Source organism: Ascochyta rabiei, chromosome 2, assembly GCF_004011695.2.
Source record: "Ascochyta rabiei chromosome 2, complete sequence".
NCBI classification, from domain to species: Eukaryota; Fungi; Ascomycota; class Dothideomycetes; order Pleosporales; family Didymellaceae; genus Ascochyta; species Ascochyta rabiei.
In genome coordinates this window covers 2,493,686-2,516,510 of record NC_082406.1, presented here as the reverse complement: position 1 = coordinate 2,516,510, position 22,825 = coordinate 2,493,686, and the positions used below count along the sequence as shown (strand labels likewise).

At 52.8% G+C, this 22,825-nt stretch overlaps 10 protein-coding genes across 10 annotated transcripts, besides 3 other annotated features; 8 read left to right on the top strand and 2 right to left on the bottom strand.

Annotated features, from left to right (window-relative positions):
* Positions 1-413: 413 nt before the first annotated feature.
* EKO05_0001704 (uncharacterized protein) lies at positions 414-761 on the top strand (the record flags this gene model as incomplete). Its single annotated transcript, XM_038937341.2, has 1 exon — positions 414-761. One exon carries the CDS (start codon positions 414-416, stop codon positions 759-761), a length of 348 nt encoding a protein of 115 aa, XP_038802458.2.
* A 1,526-nt stretch (positions 762-2,287) lies between these two features.
* EKO05_0001703 (uncharacterized protein) lies at positions 2,288-2,863 on the top strand (the record flags this gene model as incomplete). The annotated part of the gene is made up of 1 exon (XM_038945043.1): positions 2,288-2,863. The coding sequence occupies one exon, from the start codon at positions 2,288-2,290 to the stop codon at positions 2,861-2,863; it is 576 nt and encodes a 191-aa protein (XP_038802457.1).
* Positions 2,864-5,380: 2,517 nt separating this feature from the next.
* On the top strand, positions 5,381-5,758 carry EKO05_0001702 (uncharacterized protein; the record flags this gene model as incomplete). Its single annotated transcript, XM_038937190.1, has 2 exons — positions 5,381-5,506; positions 5,561-5,758. The coding sequence occupies 2 exons, from the start codon at positions 5,381-5,383 to the stop codon at positions 5,756-5,758; spliced, it is 324 nt and encodes a 107-aa protein (XP_038802455.1).
* Positions 5,759-6,800: 1,042 nt separating this feature from the next.
* EKO05_0001701 (uncharacterized protein) lies at positions 6,801-7,838 on the bottom strand (the record flags this gene model as incomplete). Its single annotated transcript, XM_038937317.2, has 1 exon — positions 6,801-7,838. The coding sequence occupies one exon, from the start codon at positions 7,836-7,838 to the stop codon at positions 6,801-6,803; it is 1,038 nt and encodes a 345-aa protein (XP_038802454.2).
* Positions 7,839-8,129: 291 nt separating this feature from the next.
* EKO05_0001700 (Proline--tRNA ligase) lies at positions 8,130-9,876 on the top strand (the record flags this gene model as incomplete). Its single annotated transcript, XM_038945041.2, has 2 exons — positions 8,130-8,216; positions 8,281-9,876. The coding sequence occupies 2 exons, from the start codon at positions 8,130-8,132 to the stop codon at positions 9,874-9,876; spliced, it is 1,683 nt and encodes a 560-aa protein (XP_038802453.2).
* Positions 9,877-10,455: 579 nt separating this feature from the next.
* On the bottom strand, positions 10,456-11,652 carry EKO05_0001699 (uncharacterized protein; the record flags this gene model as incomplete). Its single annotated transcript, XM_038945040.1, has 1 exon — positions 10,456-11,652. One exon carries the CDS (start codon positions 11,650-11,652, stop codon positions 10,456-10,458), a length of 1,197 nt encoding a protein of 398 aa, XP_038802452.1.
* A 27-nt stretch (positions 11,653-11,679) lies between these two features.
* Positions 11,680-11,718: a tandem repeat.
* A 414-nt stretch (positions 11,719-12,132) lies between these two features.
* EKO05_0001698 (ssDNA endonuclease and repair protein rad10) lies at positions 12,133-13,278 on the top strand (the record flags this gene model as incomplete). The annotated part of the gene is made up of 1 exon (XM_038945039.1): positions 12,133-13,278. The coding sequence occupies one exon, from the start codon at positions 12,133-12,135 to the stop codon at positions 13,276-13,278; it is 1,146 nt and encodes a 381-aa protein (XP_038802451.1).
* Positions 12,164-12,216: a tandem repeat.
* Positions 12,217-12,253: a tandem repeat.
* Positions 13,279-13,478: 200 nt separating the features above from the next.
* EKO05_0001697 (uncharacterized protein) lies at positions 13,479-14,846 on the top strand (the record flags this gene model as incomplete). The annotated part of the gene is made up of 3 exons (XM_038937354.1): positions 13,479-13,813; positions 13,866-14,751; positions 14,799-14,846. 3 exons carry the CDS (start codon positions 13,479-13,481, stop codon positions 14,844-14,846), a joined length of 1,269 nt encoding a protein of 422 aa, XP_038802450.1.
* Positions 14,847-16,080: 1,234 nt separating this feature from the next.
* Positions 16,081-16,569, top strand: EKO05_0001696 (uncharacterized protein; the record flags this gene model as incomplete). Its single annotated transcript, XM_059635735.1, has 1 exon — positions 16,081-16,569. One exon carries the CDS (start codon positions 16,081-16,083, stop codon positions 16,567-16,569), a length of 489 nt encoding a protein of 162 aa, XP_059491718.1.
* A 2,731-nt stretch (positions 16,570-19,300) lies between these two features.
* EKO05_0001695 (uncharacterized protein) lies at positions 19,301-20,867 on the top strand (the record flags this gene model as incomplete). Its single annotated transcript, XM_059635734.1, has 2 exons — positions 19,301-19,341; positions 19,403-20,867. The coding sequence occupies 2 exons, from the start codon at positions 19,301-19,303 to the stop codon at positions 20,865-20,867; spliced, it is 1,506 nt and encodes a 501-aa protein (XP_059491717.1).
* Positions 20,868-22,825: the final 1,958 nt, after the last annotated feature.

The following is a 22,825-nucleotide window of genomic DNA, read 5'->3' as shown; positions in this document are numbered from 1 at the left end:
TTCGAGGTCCTTCTGGGAGCAGCTAAGATTGGCTCCAGACGAGCCTTCAGTTGCACTTCCAGGCCTTAGATAAACCAGTCACCGTCGATGAAGACTCAGAGGACGATTCAGACTCAGACGAGGATCCAAACCCATACCATACTCCAGAAGCTATCAAGGTCCGAATCCAGCGGCTGATAGATTTGCTACCCACAGTCGTTCCTAAAGATGAACCTGAAGCATATGTGCTTCATCATGGCGACTTACACGAGAGCAACATATTTGTCGGGGAGGATCACGAGTTTTTAGGCATCATCGACTGGGAGTGCCTGCCAGCCGTACCACTCTGGGCCGCATGCGAGATCCCGAAATTCTTAGAGACAGCGCTAGACCGACACGAGTGTCCAGACCCTGGCTATTATGCTAAAGAAGTTATGGATGACGGATCAGAGGAGCTTAAAACCATGTACTACAAGCACTTAGACGAGTACGAAAAGACACAACTAAGGGTCTTCTTCCTAGAAGAGATGCAGCGTACTTGTCCAAAATGGATTGGAGTCTACCGACAAAACAAACTCAAGGCTGCATTTGGAGAGATCGTTGCAGTGCTCGGGGACCTGACGAACAGCAAGATCATTGACGAGTGGCTAGACGCAGTGAAAGAATTTGGGTTCGCACCAACTATTGGAAAGATGCTGCATGCTTATAAGCAGGAGTCGTTGTATCATCAGCGGAACGCAGTCAGAGCTGCAATGGATAAAGATATCAATGGCACGACGTAATAGTAAGCTCACCCAAAGACGGCCAACATTTCAGCCTTGCCACGTTTTACTCCCTTGCACAAGATGAGCCAGCCGCCTGGCTGCCGGTAACCTAGACAGGGGTGTCAAAACAGACTTTTACATATCACCTTTTCAACGATTCTTGGAACATTTGTCGTTGCTTGACTGCGCTGCGCAAATGTGACTGCGGATTGCGGTGTGGAGGTCCAAAAATAGCTGCTCTACCTCACCTAAAGTGGGGGCTGATCGACGCGAGGGACCAGGCTTCAACGACATGCCGGCTGGTTGCCGCCAGCCTTTTCTACTTTTACACCACGCTCGTTGGCTCTTGCTCCACCAAACAGCGCATGCCGCATCGCCTACCATGACCGCATTGTTGTCGATGGATTCCCTCACCGCAAGGCAGGCCACTCACCATCTGCGATGAAGTTGTGGCTGCAGAATCTGGCCTCCCGTCAACCATGTCGGCGAGCTCCTGCTTCACCATAGCGCTTTAGGCAAGATCAATTCCACTTTTTGCACATGTTTCGTCAATCAGGCCTACCGAAAATCACTCCATCAGGCGCACTTGCAACAAAATCGCGACATCGCAAGGCAAACTGCGTCTCTCATCGAATCACGTAGTTTCTGTCATTTCCTTTAGCGCATGTGGCTGCGCGCACGTTCACTGTGGAGCGCCTGGGTACAGCTCTGAATCGCTGCGAGCGTGCCCCAGATGCAAATGGAGGTCTCGAGTATCTCCCTGTTGGTGGGTGACAGCGGCCGTAAACAAAGTACTGCTACTGAGTAGTCAGGTTGGCATCCACAGTACCACAAGCTGCACAGTCATTCAGCCGCGCAGACGAATCCGGCAAACACAGTTGCCGTGGTTGCTGTGTAGAACGTACGCGTAGCTTTGAGGCAATGTGACTGGTCTGGTCTCATGCGGCCGCTCGCGTTCTGATAGTGTTCTTACAATGAGCCTGTGCCACCACCATCTGGTAGGCTTCTCTTTCTGCAACAGTACCAAATTTGTCAACTTTCCAAATCGACTGCTCGCCTCATTCGTCCACGTTTCTTTCGCTATTCAAAGCCCAGATGGGAAAAGAGCAGGGGCGCAAATGGCGTTCAACTGTCATGGACCGAACGATCCATTTCCCCACAGGTGCTGAGGCTGAGCCCTCGTTACTCTAGACTAAGACAGGTATAGCTGGATGCCTGCCTCATGATGCATCACCACAACTAGGGAGTAACGGGTCCATGCATACCGCGTCTCATTTCACAGAAAGCTATATCTCTTGCCTGACATCCAGGCATCAATTTGCTTTTCAGCCACTACTCGAAAGCAGCAACGATAGGCTGATCACAATACCGGACTTCGAACGTGTCTCAGCTTTACAGCGCTACCCGCATCTTGTACTCTTTCAATCGAGCTCTTCAGCCTCCGATACACATCACATATATCCTTCGCCTGGGTATCTAAATTCATCAAACTCAGCAACTCCACCACATCTCCTTCGTCGGCACTGTCATTCATAGCTTTCGCTATGGCTCCCACACCGGTGGATAACATCCTCTCTGCCAACCCTACGTCGGCGTCGAAACCCGATGAAAACTACTGGAAGCCTTCAAATATTGCATTCACAGCAGTCGCCAGTGCTCTTGCTCTTGGCGTCATTGTCGCCGCGATAGCCTTCTTCATCTACAGACATCGACAACACAAAGAGCTTGCCCAAACAACAGCTGCAAAGGAAGGCCTTCTAGAAGGCGATGAACGCAAGTCGAGCATGTTCAGCCGGGAACGAGCCAGCAGCGTCACGGTTTACGTCGATCACGCAGACACAGACACGGCATACAAGCATGTCAGTCAAGAGCCCGCACCGCTTGTACCATTGCACATCAATACGCAAGCACCAGCTGCAAGCATAGGCAGCGGCATCAGCGCCATGAGTAGTAACAGCAACAGTACGCTCGGTACGATGATGTTGAGCCCGATGTCAGAAAGCTCAAGACCAACGGGCAGGCCACGAAGTACTAGCACATCGAGCGTGCGCTACTACGCTGTAACACCTACAGATACAACAATACCGGTGCCGAAGATCGTTCGAACGATATCCGAGTGAGGGGACATCAACGGCAGCAATATGTAGCGGGGTTCCGGGCTGGGCTGCATTGGTTGCTTTTTCGCATCCTTGATTTCATGTTTACTTCACCGCTATACCCATTACCGCGCCTGCCTTGTACGCGCACATAGCCGAGCAAGCCGAGCAACTTCGATCCATTACCAATTCTATAACAGTTTCTTCTCAATATGCAATTTTCGTTGTTTTAATCGTACTACCTTTCGCAATCGGCAGCCCAGAGCCCCGTCTGACAGATTCTCGCCCCCAAAGACCCAAGCGCCTGAAACACGCAGTTAACAGTAGTTCTCCAGCCTTGTGACATGACTATGAAGTCCGCAGGCAACGAGCGAATGACCGTGTACAGGAAAGACTATGCTGCGAATATGGACACCCGAATCCCGCACAGCCTACCCTGGACCCCACAGCCAAGCTTTGCGACCAAGCATCTTACATCTTGGAGTTTTTGAGATGGTTCGACCAGGTGCTTGGGTCTGGCCACGAGGCTCGCTGTGCCTGTGTGGTTGGGGAGTTTGAATGCTGGATACGTTGGCGTGCATGCACTGCCACTGTCAGATTGAGCCGCATTGTACTTTGAAGCAGAAGCTCTGGTGCTGCGCGTGACGACAAATTCTATTTCGGCAGATCATCCAGCGAGAGTATTGGATTGAATTAAATTGCGCTTATGTTTCTAGAGCTTCTGCTTGCTATCTGAATGTTCGATTTCATATGTCAGTCTACTCCTAGATCCACTTCGCGTTCTGCCGGGCATATGCACTGCGGCATCCGTCTTTCAAGCTTGTCTCAAGCTCTGCTCCTTGCATTAATGCCTTCAGCCAAGCCTTCACCCACTTGACAGTTCCATCGTTGCCACTCTTTTCGACTGCGAGGAGGATATCGTATCGAAGACGCTCACGGCGAAACACCTCCATCCAGTCTGGAGAAATTCGCTGCATCTCTTCCAGGAAGAAGGCACGTAGCTGAGCAAGTTCGTAACTCATCAGGTTTTTTTGTAGTACTTGTGGTCCTCAACGTCGAAGTCATCGGTAGGTGCTGGTGGCATCTGCGTGAAGGTGTACGGGCGCCCATGCAGAAGTTGCGGGAGACCGCAGCCTTGCCACACAGGAACAGCTGCAACGCACTCCCAATCCACCATGCTAACAAGGTTGTCTTTGGAGTCAACAAGAATGTTGGAAACGCTGATATCGCGGCGGTACAGTAGTGTGCACTCTCGATGGGACGTATGGGGAAAATAGAGAGGAATGACGGTCCTAAGTCCTTCGTAGATTTCTTCCATATCTTCTCCGTGCTCAACATCATCTTCGTCGTCTTATGCGAGAAGTGTAGTGGCGTCATGTAGGAGCATGTCAAGGTATGCGTTGAGGTAGTTCCGACTGCTGTTGTAGGGGCCTCGATCGATATCCAGCTTAACATCATCGCCAATGGAGAAGCGTGGCAAAACAGTCTCTCCAACCGTGTAGCTGTGACCAGTAAGATCACCATCACTCTTAGTGTGGGAGATAGTAGAGCAAATGCTGCCGATACCGGATAAAGGAAGATTGAATAGCTCCACCCAAAAAGTAGCAAGTTTCTGTACTATGAGTTGCTTTTTAAGCGACGACATCTCGTGCCAAATCTGGTGCAGTGGTTGCGAATGGATACGCTGCATGATGATCCACTCAGAACCTAGCTCATTCTGTGGATTCGAATTGTGGGCGAAGACCTGTGGTATTGGAATTGACGTCTTCTCGTAAATAAAAGCGAGGGTTGCAGCCTCACTTTCGGTCTTGACACCTGGCGTAGCAGGAAGCATGACACGCATGAGGAAGCTTCCTTTGTGACAGTCAAAAGCATATAGCTTGTTGAGTGCACCTTGTGCGAAGAGCGAGATTTCAGGTTTATTGTCAAGGCCGAGGTGTTGTACAACAAGCTTCTGTATAGTATCGACAGATGGCTCCGCAATCCATTCGGGAACGTTGCCTCAAAGTGTTGTAGTCCACTTGAGGCCCGGTTGCTGTACACTGCGAAAGGGTATAGAGGACATAGTCGACTCAGTTGAAGGCGGTTTGTGGACTTTCGAGAGGTAGGAAATTGGAGCGTATTGGAGCTTTGTTGTTACAGGTGAAAGGAGGAGGGCACGCGACCTTATGTACGACCAGGGCGGTTCAGTTTTCTTAGTGGATGACAAACACGAGTGTTTGCTCTGCAACCGATTCTCAAGTCGTTTATATTAACCTCAATTGCAGAGACCCCTTTCCAAAGTCGTAAGCCAGTGAAAAAGTAAAGCAATGGTGAAGAAATCCAAATGCGTAGGTGAGAGAAACATGAAATCTCACCGCAGTTCTAGTTCTACTAGTAGACAGGTCCGTTTGTATGAGGGGAGCAGTGGAAGGCCCTTCACCTCATCTGTAGACCTTGTGCTGATCAAGCCTTTCTTTTAACCTGGTTCGGCCTCCTCTTAACCCTTACAACACCGCAGCCTCAAACTTGGAGCTTTTTCCAACATCCCAGTACACCACCATGAGCAAGAAGGGTAAAGCCATGCGCCAATTCATCGACAAGATTCCAGACTCCAAGTTGGAGGGCGGTTTCGGGAGAGGCACAGTTCACAACGACTTCAAGAACTTCCGACTGGACAACCAGGGTGTAAGTTTGCTAGTCTGGTATTGGTCTTTGCGCTTTTGCTAACCACTACTATAGCTTACCACTGCCAAAAACGGCGAGGTCCAGAAGTACAATCTGCAGATGCAAGTCAACTACAGCCCCATCATGACCTCCCTGGAGGCTATGGCTCCTGACACGGTTGCTGCTGTCTTAGTTCCTGTTTATCCGCCAACATTCTCAGCTGCTCAGATCAAGGACATGCTCATGGCAGACTTGATCCGGCGCAAACATTGAAGCCGGCTTGTCGACTTCTCTATATCAGCACACTGTCTCTGATAGATATGGCAGGCGTAGACTCTGGGTCCATGGTTTGGCGGTATAAGATGGCGTTCACGGTTCTCACTCTTCATCTTGGGCTTGCAATATACCCTTCCCTCCTGAATATGGCACGGCGTTACGGGCACAGGCCGACTAAACGATCTGATTAGCACGACCATAATGGTACAAGGGCCTACATAACATAAACAACATACTTCTTTGTACAAGTTTGTACATCTTATGTTTACACGTTGCATGAGGCATACCCTGTGTCACTCATCCTTGAATACCCGTCTTAGCAGATCTCCGGTTTGAGTGTCCCAGATAGCTACGTAAAACCTAAGCAACACTCACATAGAATCCAACTATCTCTTTTCAGAAAGAAACTCACTGGACAGTGCCAACCCAGTCTCCGCAACCAACACTTTTCGCTCCAAAGTGCCTCTCTTCTCCCATCATTGGGCGCTAGCATAGCTCTCCATACAAGGCAACAACGTCGGTTCAACAACCCAGCAGACACTGCCTTCTCAAGATCTCCATTAAGACTCTAACATAGATACTCACAAGCCGTACCGCATCCAGGCGCCAGTCTAAAAGCCTGTTTGGGCTGCGGATCAACAATCAACGTTTTTTCTGACGAATTACAACCAACATTCATCAGCTGCGATGCGCGAACATGTCATTCATGTGGTCATATACGCTGCGGTGCCTGTAGAGTGGAATCCGTGTGATAGGCCGTTAGTCAAAGGAGAAGCAAAAGTTAGAGTAGCATGGCGTCACTGAGCCTATGGATGAGATTCTGAAATGTTGGTCTGTCCAGGTTTGACTGCATCGCAAGAGCATTTGTAATTCTTCCATAACATCAATCCATAGAACGGAATCGAGGTAAATCAGCTTGTCCACAGGGCGGATGAGACATTACTGTTGGGATGATAAAGTCCATTCAAAAAAATGTACAGTGTTGATACATGCAAGTTCGCCAAGTACAACAGCTCCTATTCGCTCTTCCCTCAGCCGTCTATTCCTTCTTCTCCTCTTCCTTGGGCTTCTCCTGCTCTTCCATGTCCATTCGTCTGCTCTCCACAGTGAAGTACAGGCTCCTACTTGCGCCCTCGAGCGCGTTTGTGAGACTGCCACCAATGCCCTGCAGCATCTGCACCAGCGATGCGCGCAGGCCGTCGATACCGCCTGGGATGCCACCCACCCACTTTGTGCCCTCAACATCGAAGACCTTGCCCTCGACTCTTGCGCCCAAGAGCATCAGCTTCTGCAAGCCAGTCTGTACAGCAGGTTCGTAGTAGTCTGGGTTCGCCTTGCGCTTAGGCGCAGGGAAGTCGGGCGCCGAGGGCGAGAGGATGGAGAGCACTGTCTTGAGGTGCTGGGGCGATACGGAGGGGAATGCAACGACGGCAAGGGGTCCGGACATAAGGGGCTCAAGATCGTGCTTGAGCTTCCTGTTGTTCGCAACTTCATAGGCGTGCCTCGACAGGCCGTGTGTGAAGCGCTCGTCATCCACGTTGTTGCCTGTGAGGGGCACGCGTGCGCTTGTGGGTGTACGGGGGTCGGTGGGGTCGTCGGTGGGAAGTTCGGTGGGGTTGAAGAATTCGACGACTTTGAGCGCGCTGGCGAAGATGTTGGTCTGGATCACTTGGATCTTGACCTGGTCGGCAATTGGCTCCTGCCCGGCCGCCACACGCTCGGCGTCGATCTTGCGGAGGGCAACTGCAAGCTCCCTTCTTATGCCCATCCACTCTACAGCCTTGACGTTGTTGTGCTGGAAGATCAGGAGGAGGGGCGACGACTTCAGGAGCGACTGGTATTGCCTGTGGAGTTGCGTCTTGCGCTCCTCGGGGCGCTTGTGGGAGGGGGGTTGTGTGGGAGGGTAGAGGACAATGGGGGCAGCTGGCCGAGCGCCTCGTTCGAATGCCGGCGCAGGAGTCGGCTGGACGGGTCCTATCGATGCATAGCTGGCGACTGCGACTCGGGAGACGGGCGTGGTGGAGCACGGGGTGCGGAGGCGAAGGGCCCGCGGCCTGATGTGTATCCTCGGTGGCATACTGTTGCATGCATTAGCATTTCTCGAGACGAGGGCATGCCAATGCAGGCGTGCAAGCTTACGTGATGTGTGGTTGCGCCGCCTTCGAACGATGGACGCGCTGTAAATCTTTCAATCGGAGCTCGAGAATCTCGGTGGTCCGTGCCACCTCTCGTGTCGCCGGCAGCTCTCCCGATATGCTCCATCGACTACATCCTCCATGTCGGTGGTCACAATTCCTTTCCGTTCCATCTTCTGTTCGTAGTGTCCAAGTACCGTTCTTGGGTCATTTCGTTGTTTGCCTGAGCGCCAATGGTGCTGCACACATGGAGAGCTGCACCTCGAGCGCATGCGCTAAGTCTATCCACATGGGGCAGTGGAGGCACAAGATGCATTTCGGTAAGCTTCAGACGTTGCGTCTACAGGATTGCCCACAGCCAGTGACTAAGCTGAATCCATCCAGACGGACAGGAGAAATCGATTATCAAAGTTCTGGACCCCAACTGGAGGACTCTCACCACAAGACGGGGAGCAAGATGAATCACATGCACTCCTAGTACGCGGCGGCTATCTTCGACAAGCTCACTCCGGAGTGTTCCATCTTCTCCCACTAGGGCTGCGTGTGCAGAACAAGCTGGAAGCTCTTATCGACAAGCACATGGAGTCAATTGGCGCCTCGAAAACATCCCTCTCATCCATCACCACAGAAGAGCTGTGGAAGCAATCGGGACGCTACTCCTCGAACTCAGAACTCCTGCGACTCAAAGACCGCAAAGACTCTGGATTCTTGTTGTCACCCACCCATGAAGAGGAAATCACCGCACTGGTAGCCTCCATGGTCCATTCCTACAAAGACCTGCCTCTCCGACTCTACCAAACGGGTCGAAAATACCGTGACGAGCGACGGCCCAGACAAGGACTTCTTCGCGCGAAAGAGTTCATGATGAAAGACCTCTACACATTCGATTCTACAGTTGAAGCCGGACTGGAAACATACAAGTCTGTCCGTGAAGCTTACAAGAATCTCTTCGACGAGCTCAAACTTCCCTATCTTGTAGCAGACGCTGACTCCGGCAACATGGGCGGCAAGCTCAGCCACGAGTATCACTTCGTCTCACCAAAGGGCGAGGACAATGTCTGGTCGTGCGACTCCTGCGAGTACGTCGCAAATGAAGAGCTGGTGGAGAAGAAGACCCCCTCCGCAGCACCAGCAGACGCCAAACCCCTCACATTCACCGGTATCAGCATGGACCGCAAGACCAAGATCGAAATCCACGTACCCCGACCCTCGGACCTCGCCGCAGACGCCTCACCAACCTGGGACCAAATATCGACCTACACCAACCTGCACGCCCTGAAGAAAGCCGTGCCCTCCCCCATTGAACTCGATACGGGCATCGAATCCAGCACCCTAACCACCCTCCTCCCACAAACAACGTCAACAACTGCCATCACCGACAAATCTCTCTCCCCGTCCTCTACAGCCACAGACCTAACCATCACACGCGAAGGGGACAGCTGTCCCCACTGCGCCGCAGGGCATCTACACGTCCAAAAAGCCATCGAAGTAGGCCACACCTTCCACCTGGGGACGCGGTACTCGGAGCCGCTACACGCATACATTGCGGGGCCCGACGCAGCGACGATGTGGTCGCCCATGCAGATGGGCTGCCACGGGATCGGCGTCTCACGCCTCATCGGCGCCATTGCCGCGCTGCTGTCCGACGCGCGCGGTCTGCAGTGGCCGCGCGCCGTGGCGCCGTTCGAGGTTGCGGTTCTGCCGACCCCGCAGGTTCCCGATGAGGCGGCGACGGCGCTGTATGATGCTGTTGGTGGGGGTGGGGGCGTTGATGTTGTGCTTGATGATCGCGTGGGCAAGGGGCTCGGGTGGAAGATGAAGGATGCGGATCTCATTGGGTATCCGGTTGTGCTTGTTATGGGCCGTGGGTGGAAGGATAGAGGGGAGGTGGAAGTGCAGTGTCGCCGGTTGGGGGTGAAGAAGGATGTTGGTCTCGGTGAGTTGAAGAGCGAAGTCGAGAGCTTGCTGGAGCGGTTGTAGGCGCTTTGTGAAATGTGTGTATCCTCTAATATCTTGTATAATAGGTAGTATATCAAGTCATTTGAGCGCAGTGCGTGGATGATTGACATTTGGATTCATTTTTATCTCTGGGCTCGTATTGAACGATCCACGGGTATCATGAGGGACGTTAAGACCCGACTATGCACAGAAGCACCGACTCGTCTCGTAGCAGCTTGGAGAACCAAAGAGCGCGGGCAAAAGAAAAAAGCAAAAGACAATAATCGCGACAGAACTCTTGCCTTCTTGCGCCGAATTTTACCCCATATGTGTTGTAGGAATGATTCATACCTGCATCGCTGCGCATTAAAAATTGAAAAGAAGTTGAAGGGTATGGTGCGTGGGCGTGGTCGTCTCCTATCGGCCGTTTGGCGGACTGTTCTGATGGTGGTGGCGGTTCTGGCTGCTCGCTCAGCGTAAGGTCTGTTCTCGTGACCCATTTTTCTTGTGAACATGAAAGGTAAAATGGAAAGGGCGCCCGAGGTACGCCTGCTGAGAAAGATCCAAGCCCAATGGTCTATGATGTGGAATGTGCGAAAAAGATCAGGTGGAATGTTGGTGTCATCGTCGCGCGCCGCCCACCTCGACCGAGTGCGCGGCTCTCTCAAATTGTGTCTTTCGCCTCTTGAAGTTCCCCCGTGCGTTGTCCTCGCCGCCTGTGGAGTCTGCTGCAAAGTCATCTCCATAGCCTTCGCTGTAGCCCTGGTATGAGTCTTCGTTGTATTGGCGTTTGGAACCTGATCTCTCAGGCCGTCGTGGCAGGGGGTGGCTGCTCGGCGTTGGCGCCGATGAGGGGAATGGCGCGCCCCTGTGTGGTGGTGCCTCTGCGACAGGTTTTGCGCGGATGGCGTCGTCTGTGCCAATGTATGCCTTGTACTTTGAGGCGTCCGAAGGCGGCAGTGAACCGGGGCCCATGCCGGCAAAAGCACTGTTGAGCAGACTGCTGAAGTCTGGCTCGAGAGCGGTCTGCTCGGTGTTCAGCTTTCTCCAGGGCTCCTTTCCAGTATTCACTGCGTCCCAATGCTCGTCTGGCAGGCCCAGGGGACCGCTGAAGACATCGTCCATCTTGACCGCTTTGGGCTTGCCGGCAATCTGCAGGGTCTTGATGTGGCCCTCGTAAGACTTTCGCAGTTTGTTGATCTTCTCTCCCGTCAGGGGGTCCACTCGTGCCACAGATTTAGCTAGTCTTTCTAAGCCGTACAGCCGGAAAAGATTTTGCGAGCCATGCGGCCTCGAGTGCTGGTAGGTCTCGTCGCTGCTCAGAAAAAGCCGGCTTCCACTAATTCCCTCCGCAGCCTTTAGGCCTCCCTTGTCGGAGAACAGGGCCTGCCCTTGCCGGTTGTGGTTGGAGTGTGTGTGAATGCCCAGACCCAGACCTCGTGCAGACTGTTCGGAGCCGTCGCCCATCACCGCATCGCCGTCGCTATCCATGTTGGTGGAGTAAGAATGGCCTGTGGTGCTCGCGGGCGTGGGAAAGGGGTGTTGGATCGAGGCCGATGTCGCCGGCTGCGAGGCCGACTGGGCCATGGTCGCAGAGGATGGCGGGGTCTTGGCCGGAGACGCCGAGGTCGCAGTCACGGCAAAGCGGCCATTGAACTGCGAATTCATCGAGGCGCAAGGAGGTGAAGTCGGCGTGCGCGGTTGGCTGGGCTTTGTCGTGTGGCCGCTCGCCTTGGCAGCGACGTCAAAGGGTGGGGAGGCCGGCGAGTATCTTCCAGAAGTGTCCAAGCGTTGGCGTTTGGCGTTGTGATCCGACATGAAGACCGTGAGGCGAAGAGGCAGGAGGGCGGCGGCGGTGGAGACTCGGCGGCGGGCGTGCGGCGGGTGGTGGTGTGGTGAGAGCGCTGCTCGTAATGAGGCCTTGGCGCTTCCACGCGGAATCCTCCGCGAAAGTGAGGGTGGGCGGCGCTCTAGACGGTGCGCATGCAAAGAGTGTCGTCGGACGGAGGGGCTGCTGAGTTTGTCGGAGGGCGTGCAGGGCGCGGGCGGGTCGAGGGGGTGGCGTGGGCTGGGCTGGTGAAGGCACCTGGACGTGGTGTGCAGGGCGAAGGGAGCCGTCCGCCATCGACCCTGCTCCAAGCTGAGTCACGTGCCTTGGCGTCTGGAGCGCTGAGGCGCCGCGGCGTGGCGTGGACCAGCACGACGGTTTCAAGCTCAAACACTGAGCAATTGCCAGCGCTCCGCCAGTCCTGGGCCCCAACGTGCGTGCGCGCCCAATGCCCGCGCCGCCCGGCCAGTATGGATGACAAGAGCACTCGCCCTGGCGATGCCGCCCGCACTGCCAGCACACCAGCGGCGCACGCAACGCGTCCCTCTGCGGCCCCTACCACCGCACCGCCCACCGCACCGCCCACCGCCCCCAAGGTCCAGCAGCCCAAGCCCCAGTCCTTGCCGTCGCGCGCCGGCCCCAGCTCCATCCTCGTTTCGCCGCGCCAAAAGGGCAACCCAATCTTAAACAATGTCAAGTCGACCGCCTGGGAATACTCAGACATCCCCGCCGATTACGTCCTGGGTGCCACAACATGCGCGCTGTTCCTGTCGCTCAAGTACCACCGCCTGCACCCGGAGTACATCTACAACCGCATCCGCGATCTCAAGGGCCAGTACGACCTGCGCATCGTGCTGACCATGGTCGATGTCGAGAACCACGAAGACTCGCTGCGAGAGCTGTCCAAGACGTCGCTGGTCAACAACGTCACAATCATGCTGTGCTGGAGCGCGCAAGAGGCAGGTCGCTACCTGGAGCTCTTCAAGACTTTCGAGCACGCTGCCCCAACGAGCATCCGTGCCAAGCAGTCGTCCACCTACTCTGAGAACATGGTCGAGTTCATCACTGTCCCGCGTGGCATCAACAAGACGGATGCTGTTGGTCTGGTCTCCAACTTTGGGAGCATTCGGACTGCCATCAATGCTGGGCCAGAAGAGATTGGCTTGATCGCAGGCTGGGGAGACAAAAAAGTCCAGCGCTGGTGCAACGCAGTGAAAGAACCCTTCAGGGTCAGGAAAGCTGCAAGGCGAGGTCTTGCTCTGGAGAACACCCAGGCAAACACTTCCAGAGACAACTCCATGGCTGAAGGCGAAAGCCAAACATCAGGAGAGCCGCATGTTCAAGCAATGGCGCGTCAGAGATTGGAGGATGCTGTGCCGGTAGCTCTTGCGATGCAGCAAGCTACCGCAACCTCAAAGGCCAACACAGATGCAGACAGACGGTCTGAATACCGTCCTGCTGAAGTTTCGAATGAGTTTGAGGATGATGAAGAAGCTCTGCAAGAGATCAGCCAAGCGCCCGAGCCTACCACGTCCAGGCCTGCAAAGCGGAAGCAAATAGAAGATAATGTCAGCGATGGCGTCATGGCGGCACTAAACAAGCTGAGAAAGCAGTAATAGAACTTTGATTTTGTCTACGCATTTGCCAGGTGACGTTGGCAAAGTTGACCTTCACACTGGCGCTCACGCCGAACAGGCTAGCGCGCTTGCGCTTCCCCACATCGAGTAACCAACAGCCCTGGCAGTTGCCTACTTGACATCTTACACGCAAAGTAACATCAAAACGACGGTTGGTCTCGTGGACGCATCAAGTCGCGATGCCGTTTAAATCGTTGCCAGCTGAAATCCAGATCGAGATATTCAGCTATCTTCAAGGCTCCAGCCTCAAGGCTGTTCGCAAGGTCTGCTGTGCCTTTAGAGACCACGCTGAGCCTACCCTGTTTCGATACGTCATTGCAACAGCTCGATATCAATCGCTTGGCGCATTTCAAAAGATTTCCCTGTTCCCCGTTTTCCAGAAGCACGTCAGAGAAATCGTTTTCGACGGTTCTGTGTACGACAAGATCCTCGCAAAGGATGAGAGGCTTTACCACAGACACGCTGCCAAGTTTCCCGACCTCGAGCAGGGCTTCCAATGGCACAAGCACAGTCGGTAGGTAACGCGCATCCCACCTCCTGTACTAAGAGAACTGACTCGTGTATAGATGGAAACGTTATCAACAGCTCTTCAAAGAGCAGGAAGAGATGAAGAGTGACGGTGTACTTGTGCATACCATTTCTAAAGCCTTGGAATGGATACCGAATGTCTCCTGCATCACGTACTCACCGCAACCTCGTCACCTTCCGGCTGAAGCCAAAGAAATGCGCGACTTGATCCCAGGAGGCATTACAGCCCTGCCCACAGCTGGGTACACATCCTCGGATCATCCTTTTCGTCAGCTCGTCGCTGCGCTGTATATGTCTCGATTCGCTGGAATCCGCGAGTTCAGGACGGAAGCCCTCAGCGTAACTTCTGGTACCGAGTTTGCTCTCGACATTTTCAACCTCACGGACGGCAACGACATGGCAGCAGGAAAGTTCCTGTTTCAGCATCTTGAGAGTCTCGTATTGAACATGGCGCTCCGCGTGCCAAACGAGCGTCTGTTTGGTGAAACGCTTGACAAGTTCGCTGAATTGCTGAACACCTCTACGAGCCTACAACATCTGCACCTCCACCCTACCCATTGGAAGTCTGAAATTGGTGCTCGGCCTCTTTTCGCTCGTCTCGGGCTGCAGAACACATGGCCCAAATTACAATCTCTGAGCCTCAAGGGAGTGCTAGCAAACGAGGAAGAGTTCTCAGGCATGATCAAGCGACACAAGGAGACCTTGGTCTCGGTCATGTTCAGCAGATGCAGCCTCCTCGCAGGGGTTTGGGCTGACGTCGTGGACGAAGTTGTCTACGGTTCAAAGATCTTTCCTTTCGTTTTGGATCGCGTGAACGAGAGAGGATTGCCGAATCTTGATTATGCGAGTCTCGGCGCGTCGGAGATGGAACGTTGGAAATACGAGGGCCGCATCAAGGTGACAAGAGACGGTGATCGCAACTTTGTAGGTGCAAGAATTAGTAGGTTTTGATGCAGTGCTAACGGACATAGATTGAGAGGAACCCCGCTAAGAGATCAGTGTACGATTCACGAAAGTAACAGGAAAATGCCACAGAGCACACTTGGCCCTGTACCCTGTTTATCTGGGATTGTTTGTTCCGGCGCACCCTGGCAGAGCTGCAACGGGCATGCTTTCAATGGCGCATATTTTATCTCAGCCACCTCGTGCCTGCTTGCTCTCTCGTGCTACCACGGACATGAAATATCTTGCCAGCACTACAGCTTCTTTCTCGGGTTCAATATGAGCGATCACCAAGCATGTATCAGCTTCTCACATGTCCGGTGCTTGTCCGTTTCGGTACCTACAATTGTGGCTTTCACGGCGAAATCGGAAGCGTATGTGCTGCGCAAGCGTCATGTGCCGACATCCTTGTCCTCAGGCACGATCCCGCGCCATGCCTGAAGTTCTATTCTCTACTATCAAATCAAGATCCACACATCCTGGAATCCAGTCGTACAACAGCCGCTCTGATGGAGTCTCGCGCCTCCATTTGAGCAAGTTCAGGATTTGCCCCCTCGACCCACTCTGTCCGCTAACGCGTAATACCCTTCAAGTCGACCGCCGGACGCCGCTCACACAAGCACTTGTCCTTCCTTGGCCTTTGCAGGACTCCTTTTGGCCCTTTCACTTAGGTGTCCTCTAATGTCCACAGTTGACTACTTACTTTGCAGCTGTAGATCCGACGTGCGTCATGCATATCTCTATTACAATATAAAGGACACGAGAGACCTGTGAGTTGCCTCTTCTCGCACGGGTGGAGGCATACAGGGAACTTTGATTTCTAGATAATTTTAGTATGCCCTCCATGCCCTCGCAAGCATGCTGCTGCGTATGAAGAAGGGCCTGAGCGCCTAAGGGGCAAACTGAGGATGAGCACGTACGCAAGTCTTGTGTGACACCAACACATCGTGTCGTGGGTCCCTCATATAGTTAATATAAATTCTGCGCGCCTCGAATTTGGTATATTGACGTTCTTTATTCCTCCTCCAGTCCCGCTCGTCTACAAGTAGCACTTGTTCCTCCATTGATGCACGCTTCGTCGTTGACCGCCTTTCAACGCATCTTTGTGTCATTTGTGGCAAAAACTCTCTGCCTTTGATACACTGCTTCTCTACTGTACTGTGAGTTACACCTACGGTACCTACTAAGGTCTGTTTGGTGTGTCCAGACGCTCTGCCTAAGTCACTTATTGCGTCATCTGCCCAACCTACACATATCAAAGCTCCATGCGCGACATGGCTCCCTACGGACACACCTCCCAGTTCCGCCAGAATGATCCAAATGAAGCGTGTCACCGTCCCGAAAATGCACAGTACAAGTCAAGCAGTGATCAGGCCTCTTACCAAGTACGCGCATGCACAGCTATTCTATGAGGTGTCAACTGACTATGTACAGTCTACATACCGTTCAAATGTTGAGCGAGATGTAGCCTATTCGCAAGGCGCACCTGTCCCTTACCATCCGCAACAACAGCAGTCTGACCACCCAGGTGCGTCTGGAAACCAGTACACACCATCAAAGCCGCACGCTCCTCCCATGAGATCCGCCTACAACCCACAACACCCTCATCCTCAAGAATCGCACTCAGCCCACACGACCGCCATGTACGCCGAGAAAAAACGACTCACACAATCGAGACTAGAAGTCCTCGATAACCTGGCACAGTTCAAGAGCGCTATGGAGACATGGGAGGAGGAAACCCCGCAAGCTGGACCCTGGAATGGTGTTGAAAAGTTCGTCTACGAAAAGCGCAGAAAGTGAAGACATAATGTTGCTTGAAAGCCGTCTGGAGTTATCAAGCAACGACAACAAGGAGGTATCTTATATATACACCTGGACTTAGCGATTACTGGTCATGACTTCACCAAGAGTAAGGAAGGGATGTATGGGTGGGTGGGGGGCCGAATTGGGGCGCTAGTTGGAAGGCTGTGCTGTGCATAAATTGTGGTGCAGGCACCGACTTGATGATATTGGGGGCTGGTATTGGGAGGCTGAGGTTCTACGGACATGTTTGCCGTGAGCGGATCTCGAGCTGGGTTCTTGAGACTGAGCTGGTTGGTGTGCATCACTTTTATTCTTGATTCTTCTCCTCACTACGCATTGTCAACGGTGAATGGTGTTGCTTTGGCGCATGGTAATGGAATCTTCCTTGCACAATCTAAACGTTGAGTTCCACAAGTAAACCCTAACGCGTTATTCACTCCATGATAGCTCAAGTCAAAGTGACCAGGAAACCATCCGTTCCACACACAAGATCCGCGGGGTATCGTAAACCCCCAAAATCTGCCAGCGCGGCTCTGCAAATGCTGACGCAGATCCCTCTCACCGGAACTCAGCACGCTCTCTCTCGCCTCTACTAGTCCTCGACGCGCGGTTCGAAGGACTCGCGGAACACGAATCACCGCGCGTGTGATGGTGAATTGGAATCACGATACCCAGTCCTTTCTAGAGGACTCCGCTACCCCATGTCACGTCGTGCGGTACGAGATTGAGGCCGCGCCGGGATGCGGCTCTTGCTGTCGTGGTATTGGTGTTGGGGCAGCCGGGGGAGGGCGACGCGTGACGCCCTGCCTGGGTTGCAGAGCCTCATTATTTCCGATTTGGAGGGAGGAGGGCTTCTTCCGGGTTAGGGGCCAAAGGGGCGCGGCATTGCATTGCGTGTTTGCCAAGATGGGAGACTGATGTTGAGGGTGTTAGGCTGCGATTGACTCATTGCATGTGTGATGGTGGGTGGTGATGTAATGGTGGGTTGGGTTAGTGGGAGTGCTCTGGTTATGATGCTGGTGCTGCAGGCATAGTTGTAAAGCAGGTTGTTGTACGCGTGCAGTGATGCTGTAGAGGCATCGGCGTGTTTATGGTAGAGCTGTCAGAGCCAAACATGGCGGGGTGGGATGTGGGGCACGGTGGAGCAAGCGGAGAGCACGGATCTCCGTCTTTCAACGACCTCTCGCTCCTGTACACAGTAATTGCACTACGGCTTTTGCGAATCATCGCCTCGCTGTTACAAGTCCTGGAACATTCATTGGAATTGGAGCTGGAGCGGGGGCACTGCATCGGAAGATGTAGCGGACACGTCCATACACGCGGCGACTGCCACTCTCATTCACCGGTCCTGGAGGATAACAGGCGGCTAGAGTTAGTGTCAAGTCCTAAGGAGCTGGCTCTCATGAGTCCTTCTTTTAATTTGGCGCTTTAGCTCATCGTAGCCTGAAGTACAGTCCTCCACTGCACTAATCTGATATGGAAGAATGTGCGAGATCTCGGACACACCGATCCAGTCACTCGACATCAAGCGCAGTTGATCAAACTACGACGGACCACTAGCTCAGCCTAGACTTTCCTGTCTGCCTTGAGTAAGCCTTGTCCTTCATGCTGATTTGGTTCTCAGATGATGGATGCTTATGCTAAACCTTCATGTTGCTATTCTGGCAACATCCAGAGTTTGGTTCATGAGAAGCCGAAAATAGAACGTGAGAAGCTCCAAAGGGCATATCATATACTCATGCCTCCGTTGAAATCAATGAGAAGTTCCGACGTACCTACATCCGCTACCTCATGTTGACAAACCCATGTTATTGCAGGTTGGAGAAATGTCTTGCGAATCGCCTGCCACTCGCTACTGCTCATCGCCCTTTTCTTCCCACAACTAGCATTCGAACACGAAGTACAGCCCCCTGGAACTGTATAGAGAACATTTCAGCTCTACGCAATCGCGGTCTTCCGAGCGCCCTCTCTAGTTGTCGGCCTCACTGATGCCTGCCAAGCTATCAGCCGCGCCCTTGGAAGATTGCCTTCAGAGTCTAATCGGCATCGGTCACCAACTCAGGTTTCGGCAACACGATGGGAAGCAAAGTTCTCTCATGTTGACGCCGGTGAGAGACCGTCACTCTGATTGCCTGTTCGGAACACTACATGTGACTGCTTGGCTCTCCAGGTGCTTACACAGCTGGAGTGTGCCTTACCACGTATGCCCTTAGTTCTCCGAAAACATTGGCAAACCCAGTCAATCACTCGACCTAGGGTGGTAGCGGTTGCGAGGAATCTTCACCAATCATGCTGCGCAGCAGCGATGGACGACGCCAAGTTTTGAGATTTAGGGTGTCGAGAAGAAGGCAACCGTATCTCCTGCCAGGCACATCTCGAACCATCAATATGACGCGTAGTCACTCAAGAGATCTTTTAACCAATCGACGTACACAAAAAATGTTTGCCTTTTTCGACAGTGGAGTTTCATGCAGCTGGAATCACGATAGAACATGGTCCGACATCGTCCGCTGCATGCTAGCACTTTGTAGCGCTCTCGAGGGCTGTCCTCAGCAGTTTCAAGTTGCATTCCTGCAGTATGATCCACAGGTTCCTTGATGACAAGCACACCTTACCACAAATGTGACGCGCCTTGCGTGTTATCGTGGGGTTGCTGCGATAAAAGTCCCGCACTTTCGCTCCTATCCAGCATCAGATATCTTCCAATTGATTCCCAACGAGTGACAACATGCGACTTTCGATCGAATCACGCAATCGATGGACCATTGAGTGAGTTCGTACACCTTCTCTGCTTGGAGTTGGTGTAAGGACGGCTACTAACATCCAGTAGAATAGTATCGAGTAAACACGATAAGCTCGACAGAAAGAGTGCCCACACATTCGTTTCGAACACCTCAATCAAAGACAACGCCGATCGATCTGAAGACACGTCTCTCTCGTTCTCAAGGGACACGACAAATTCTTTTAGAACTTTTGACACGAGCGTACATCGCTACGCACAGCTTCCCCGTCGAAAAAGCATCCACGGACAAATCGGTCGCTTTTTCCTCCGTATCTCCAGAATGTACTCAGACACCCAATATGATGCGTATGCTTACCAGTACGGACACGGAGCATCCGAACTACCCGCAGGAGGACCACCAATTGAAGGCTCTACTTCCTTTCAGGAGATGCCTGGGTCATTCCCTCCTGACGGAATCTTCGAGCTCGAGGATGTGCAAAGGCAGGATATACAGTGCTGTTCCAAAAGTACGCGGTTCGCTCAAATGGCTCCATATCATCTTCAAGATTATTTCACGTCGAATCAAAACGCAACAATGCGCAAGCCGGCCCCTATACCGGTCACGAACTTGCCACAACTTCCGCGTCTGGAAGTCCCAAAATCACAGCACTGTGTACCGAGATTGATGTCGGATCTTTGCTCGGTGACACCATCACCAATTTCTCCCATTACACCGGTGCTAAACACAAACGGCGTTCCAAATCAAAATCAAGACTCGCAGAAGTTTCTGGACACGATATCGCCTTGCACGAACCCCAAGCAAGCACACATCTTTGCTCATTATGGATCTTGGGAACAATACACACAGCATCCTCCGGCAACGCCTTCAACCATCAGTTCTTATGGCCCCTCAAACAGCACAACACCACTGTCAGCTCACCCATCGTCTGGTCATTCTTCTTTTCATGCATGGACGCAGGCACAAGATGGCCAACTACCGCCGACATACTCGCAGGACTACTTGCCTGTGAGCTACGACCAAAGCATGGCTAATGTAATGACTGCTGGGACTAGTTCATGGAAAAGCACAGGGAACTCGCACTCGCATCTTCACGACCACTCGTTTCTAGTAGCTCTAAAGCAAGAACCACAACGAAACGCAGCTATGGACTCCAGACAGTATGGCTCTTTTTCGTACACTCCGAACCATGACGAGACACGAAGTCAACTATCCACAACCCACTTACAACCCATGGTCCCGCAGCCTCGTCACGCATATAATGATGCGCCACCAGACTACAGCCCAGTAGTCCCTGACCATCAACTCTGTCAAAATTTACCAAAACGGTTCCCACCAGCGCCTTGCCAGCGTTGCGAAAAAGTCTTTACGGGCAAATTCGGGCCTGGTAATCTAAAAAGGCATGTTCGACAAACGCATGAATCAATGTTCGAGAAAGTGATCCATGTGTGCAAGACATGCCTCAAGACGTACAATCGTGCCGACGCGTTGCGAAAGCACAGCTGGAAGAAGCATCGTCAAGAGGACGCGAGGCCGAACAAGAGGAGAAAGTAGAGGCTTGGGAATTCCTTCGACTCCTGCTTTTGTCCTTTGCGATTACATATATAATATGATACCCAGCCAAATTGGCATACAAAGAGTTTCTAGGCAACACACTGCACATACATCGTTTGAACAGACACTTTCCCACGATTCAAATAGCCGCCCAATATCTCAAGAACAGCTGGCCTTGGAGTTGAAGTATATATATGCTGGCGTTTATTTATCTGGCCTACCAGATGATGGCACTTCTGTACGAGACTGTACCTGCCTCTTACCCCTTGCACTATCGTGATGCACCACAAGGAGATCAGTGCACTAGCTCCAGGCAGCCATCTCGAATCCGTACGAGTGGCGAAGATGCACTATGTAGCGTTCGGCAAACGCGGCGCAATCCCCGGACTCCCACCCCCTCTAACGATCCGAGACTCCGATGTGGGGTGTGATTAAGCTCCTCGTGTAAACCGACAGACGCGCTGTGTGGTTGGCTCCACGTGTGAACTGGGGCACAAAGGGCACAAAGGGCAACAGCCCCGCTTCTATTGCAATTGCCCTTCAGTGACAAGGAACAGCCGCGGACCGCATCGCCTGCTGCCCACATAGCAATACGAAAATTTCCCTGACCTAACGATTTGTGTATCCGCCTTACTGGCGAAACTGGTGTAGGAAATGTGTGCCCGCCACCCTAGAGTTGGACCCAGTACCCTGGTTATCGCGTCTTGGATATAGAGATGAGCGGGGGCTTAGCCTGCACGGAGATACAAATCAGACAGCGGCATGATCCATGACGTACATGTCTGGAATCGTGCTACGCGAAAGTGCGGCTCTGCTGCATGATATGCGGAGAGAAGGGCTGGGTTTCTGCAACTGAAACAGAGTTTTGGCTAGTTAGCCTAGGATCTGCCCTGGCTCATTTACATATGCGGACGCTATGCCTGTGAGCTGCTCGCCTGATGGTGTGTAATAATGGCACTGCAACACGCAGTACTAGTCATCCGGGCAAGTTTTCCCGCACAGCACAATGCGCAAATGACAGCCTGCACTCGCAAAAGACGTAGCTTCGGGACGATTGGCTCAGCAGGCACGGTCGATACGCGGCATTCTTGTCACATAATGCAAAATAGACCAACATGTCGTTGACGTGGCCGCAGGCCTGGGATCGCTTCGATGATCTGCATCCAGGGGTAGAGATTGAGAGAAGCTGGATCATAGTGCCAGCAGCTAGTCATCGAAGGAGATTCCTTGGATGACCGATGTAGTCAAAAGCCGGTGAAGGACGAGAGATGCTGATCATAGAGCTATATGATGACCCATACCAATACTGATGCAATTGGCGCATACGAGCATGGGCAAGAATGCGGCTCTGATGTTATCTACCAACCAAAAGCTGTGGTCGACATCTTATTTCCAGGTCAGCTGCCAGCGCGACTTGGGCAGTTTCAGATGATTCAAAGCTTTACCGCCCGCTTCTAGACATCTGTTAGTAAACTACAAGGATGTTGGCTGCAATTCATTCCAAGAGATCGTCGCCGAACGGCTGCTTCGCCTCACTAGCAGCCGTCAGAAATGTGTAAAGGCGGAGAAGATGTACGACACCAGGTACAAATCTGTGACCTGAGGGCGCCACGGGTAGTGCTGTGCTGCTAGAGTGTTGCTACCTCGCTATCTGTCGGACCCTAGCAAAAATAAGTTCAGCTGACAGGGTTACTGTCAATCGATCGAACATCAAAATTTCTCGATTGTAGGCGAGTCTTGGTCAATATGATGCCTGTGCTATCGACAAGCCTCGAAGCCTCGAAAAGTCACGGCATGGCCTGACAGCTGCAGTGCTAAGCGCATGATGGTTGCTCATTGAGATGGCCATCCAACACAAAATAGCGGCTGGTCCGCAATTACTCTAAGCCTGTAGCCAGCCGCGGGTGGAGGGCACCCAGGCCAACAAATTGTGTCATGAACAGCGAGCAGTATGCCGT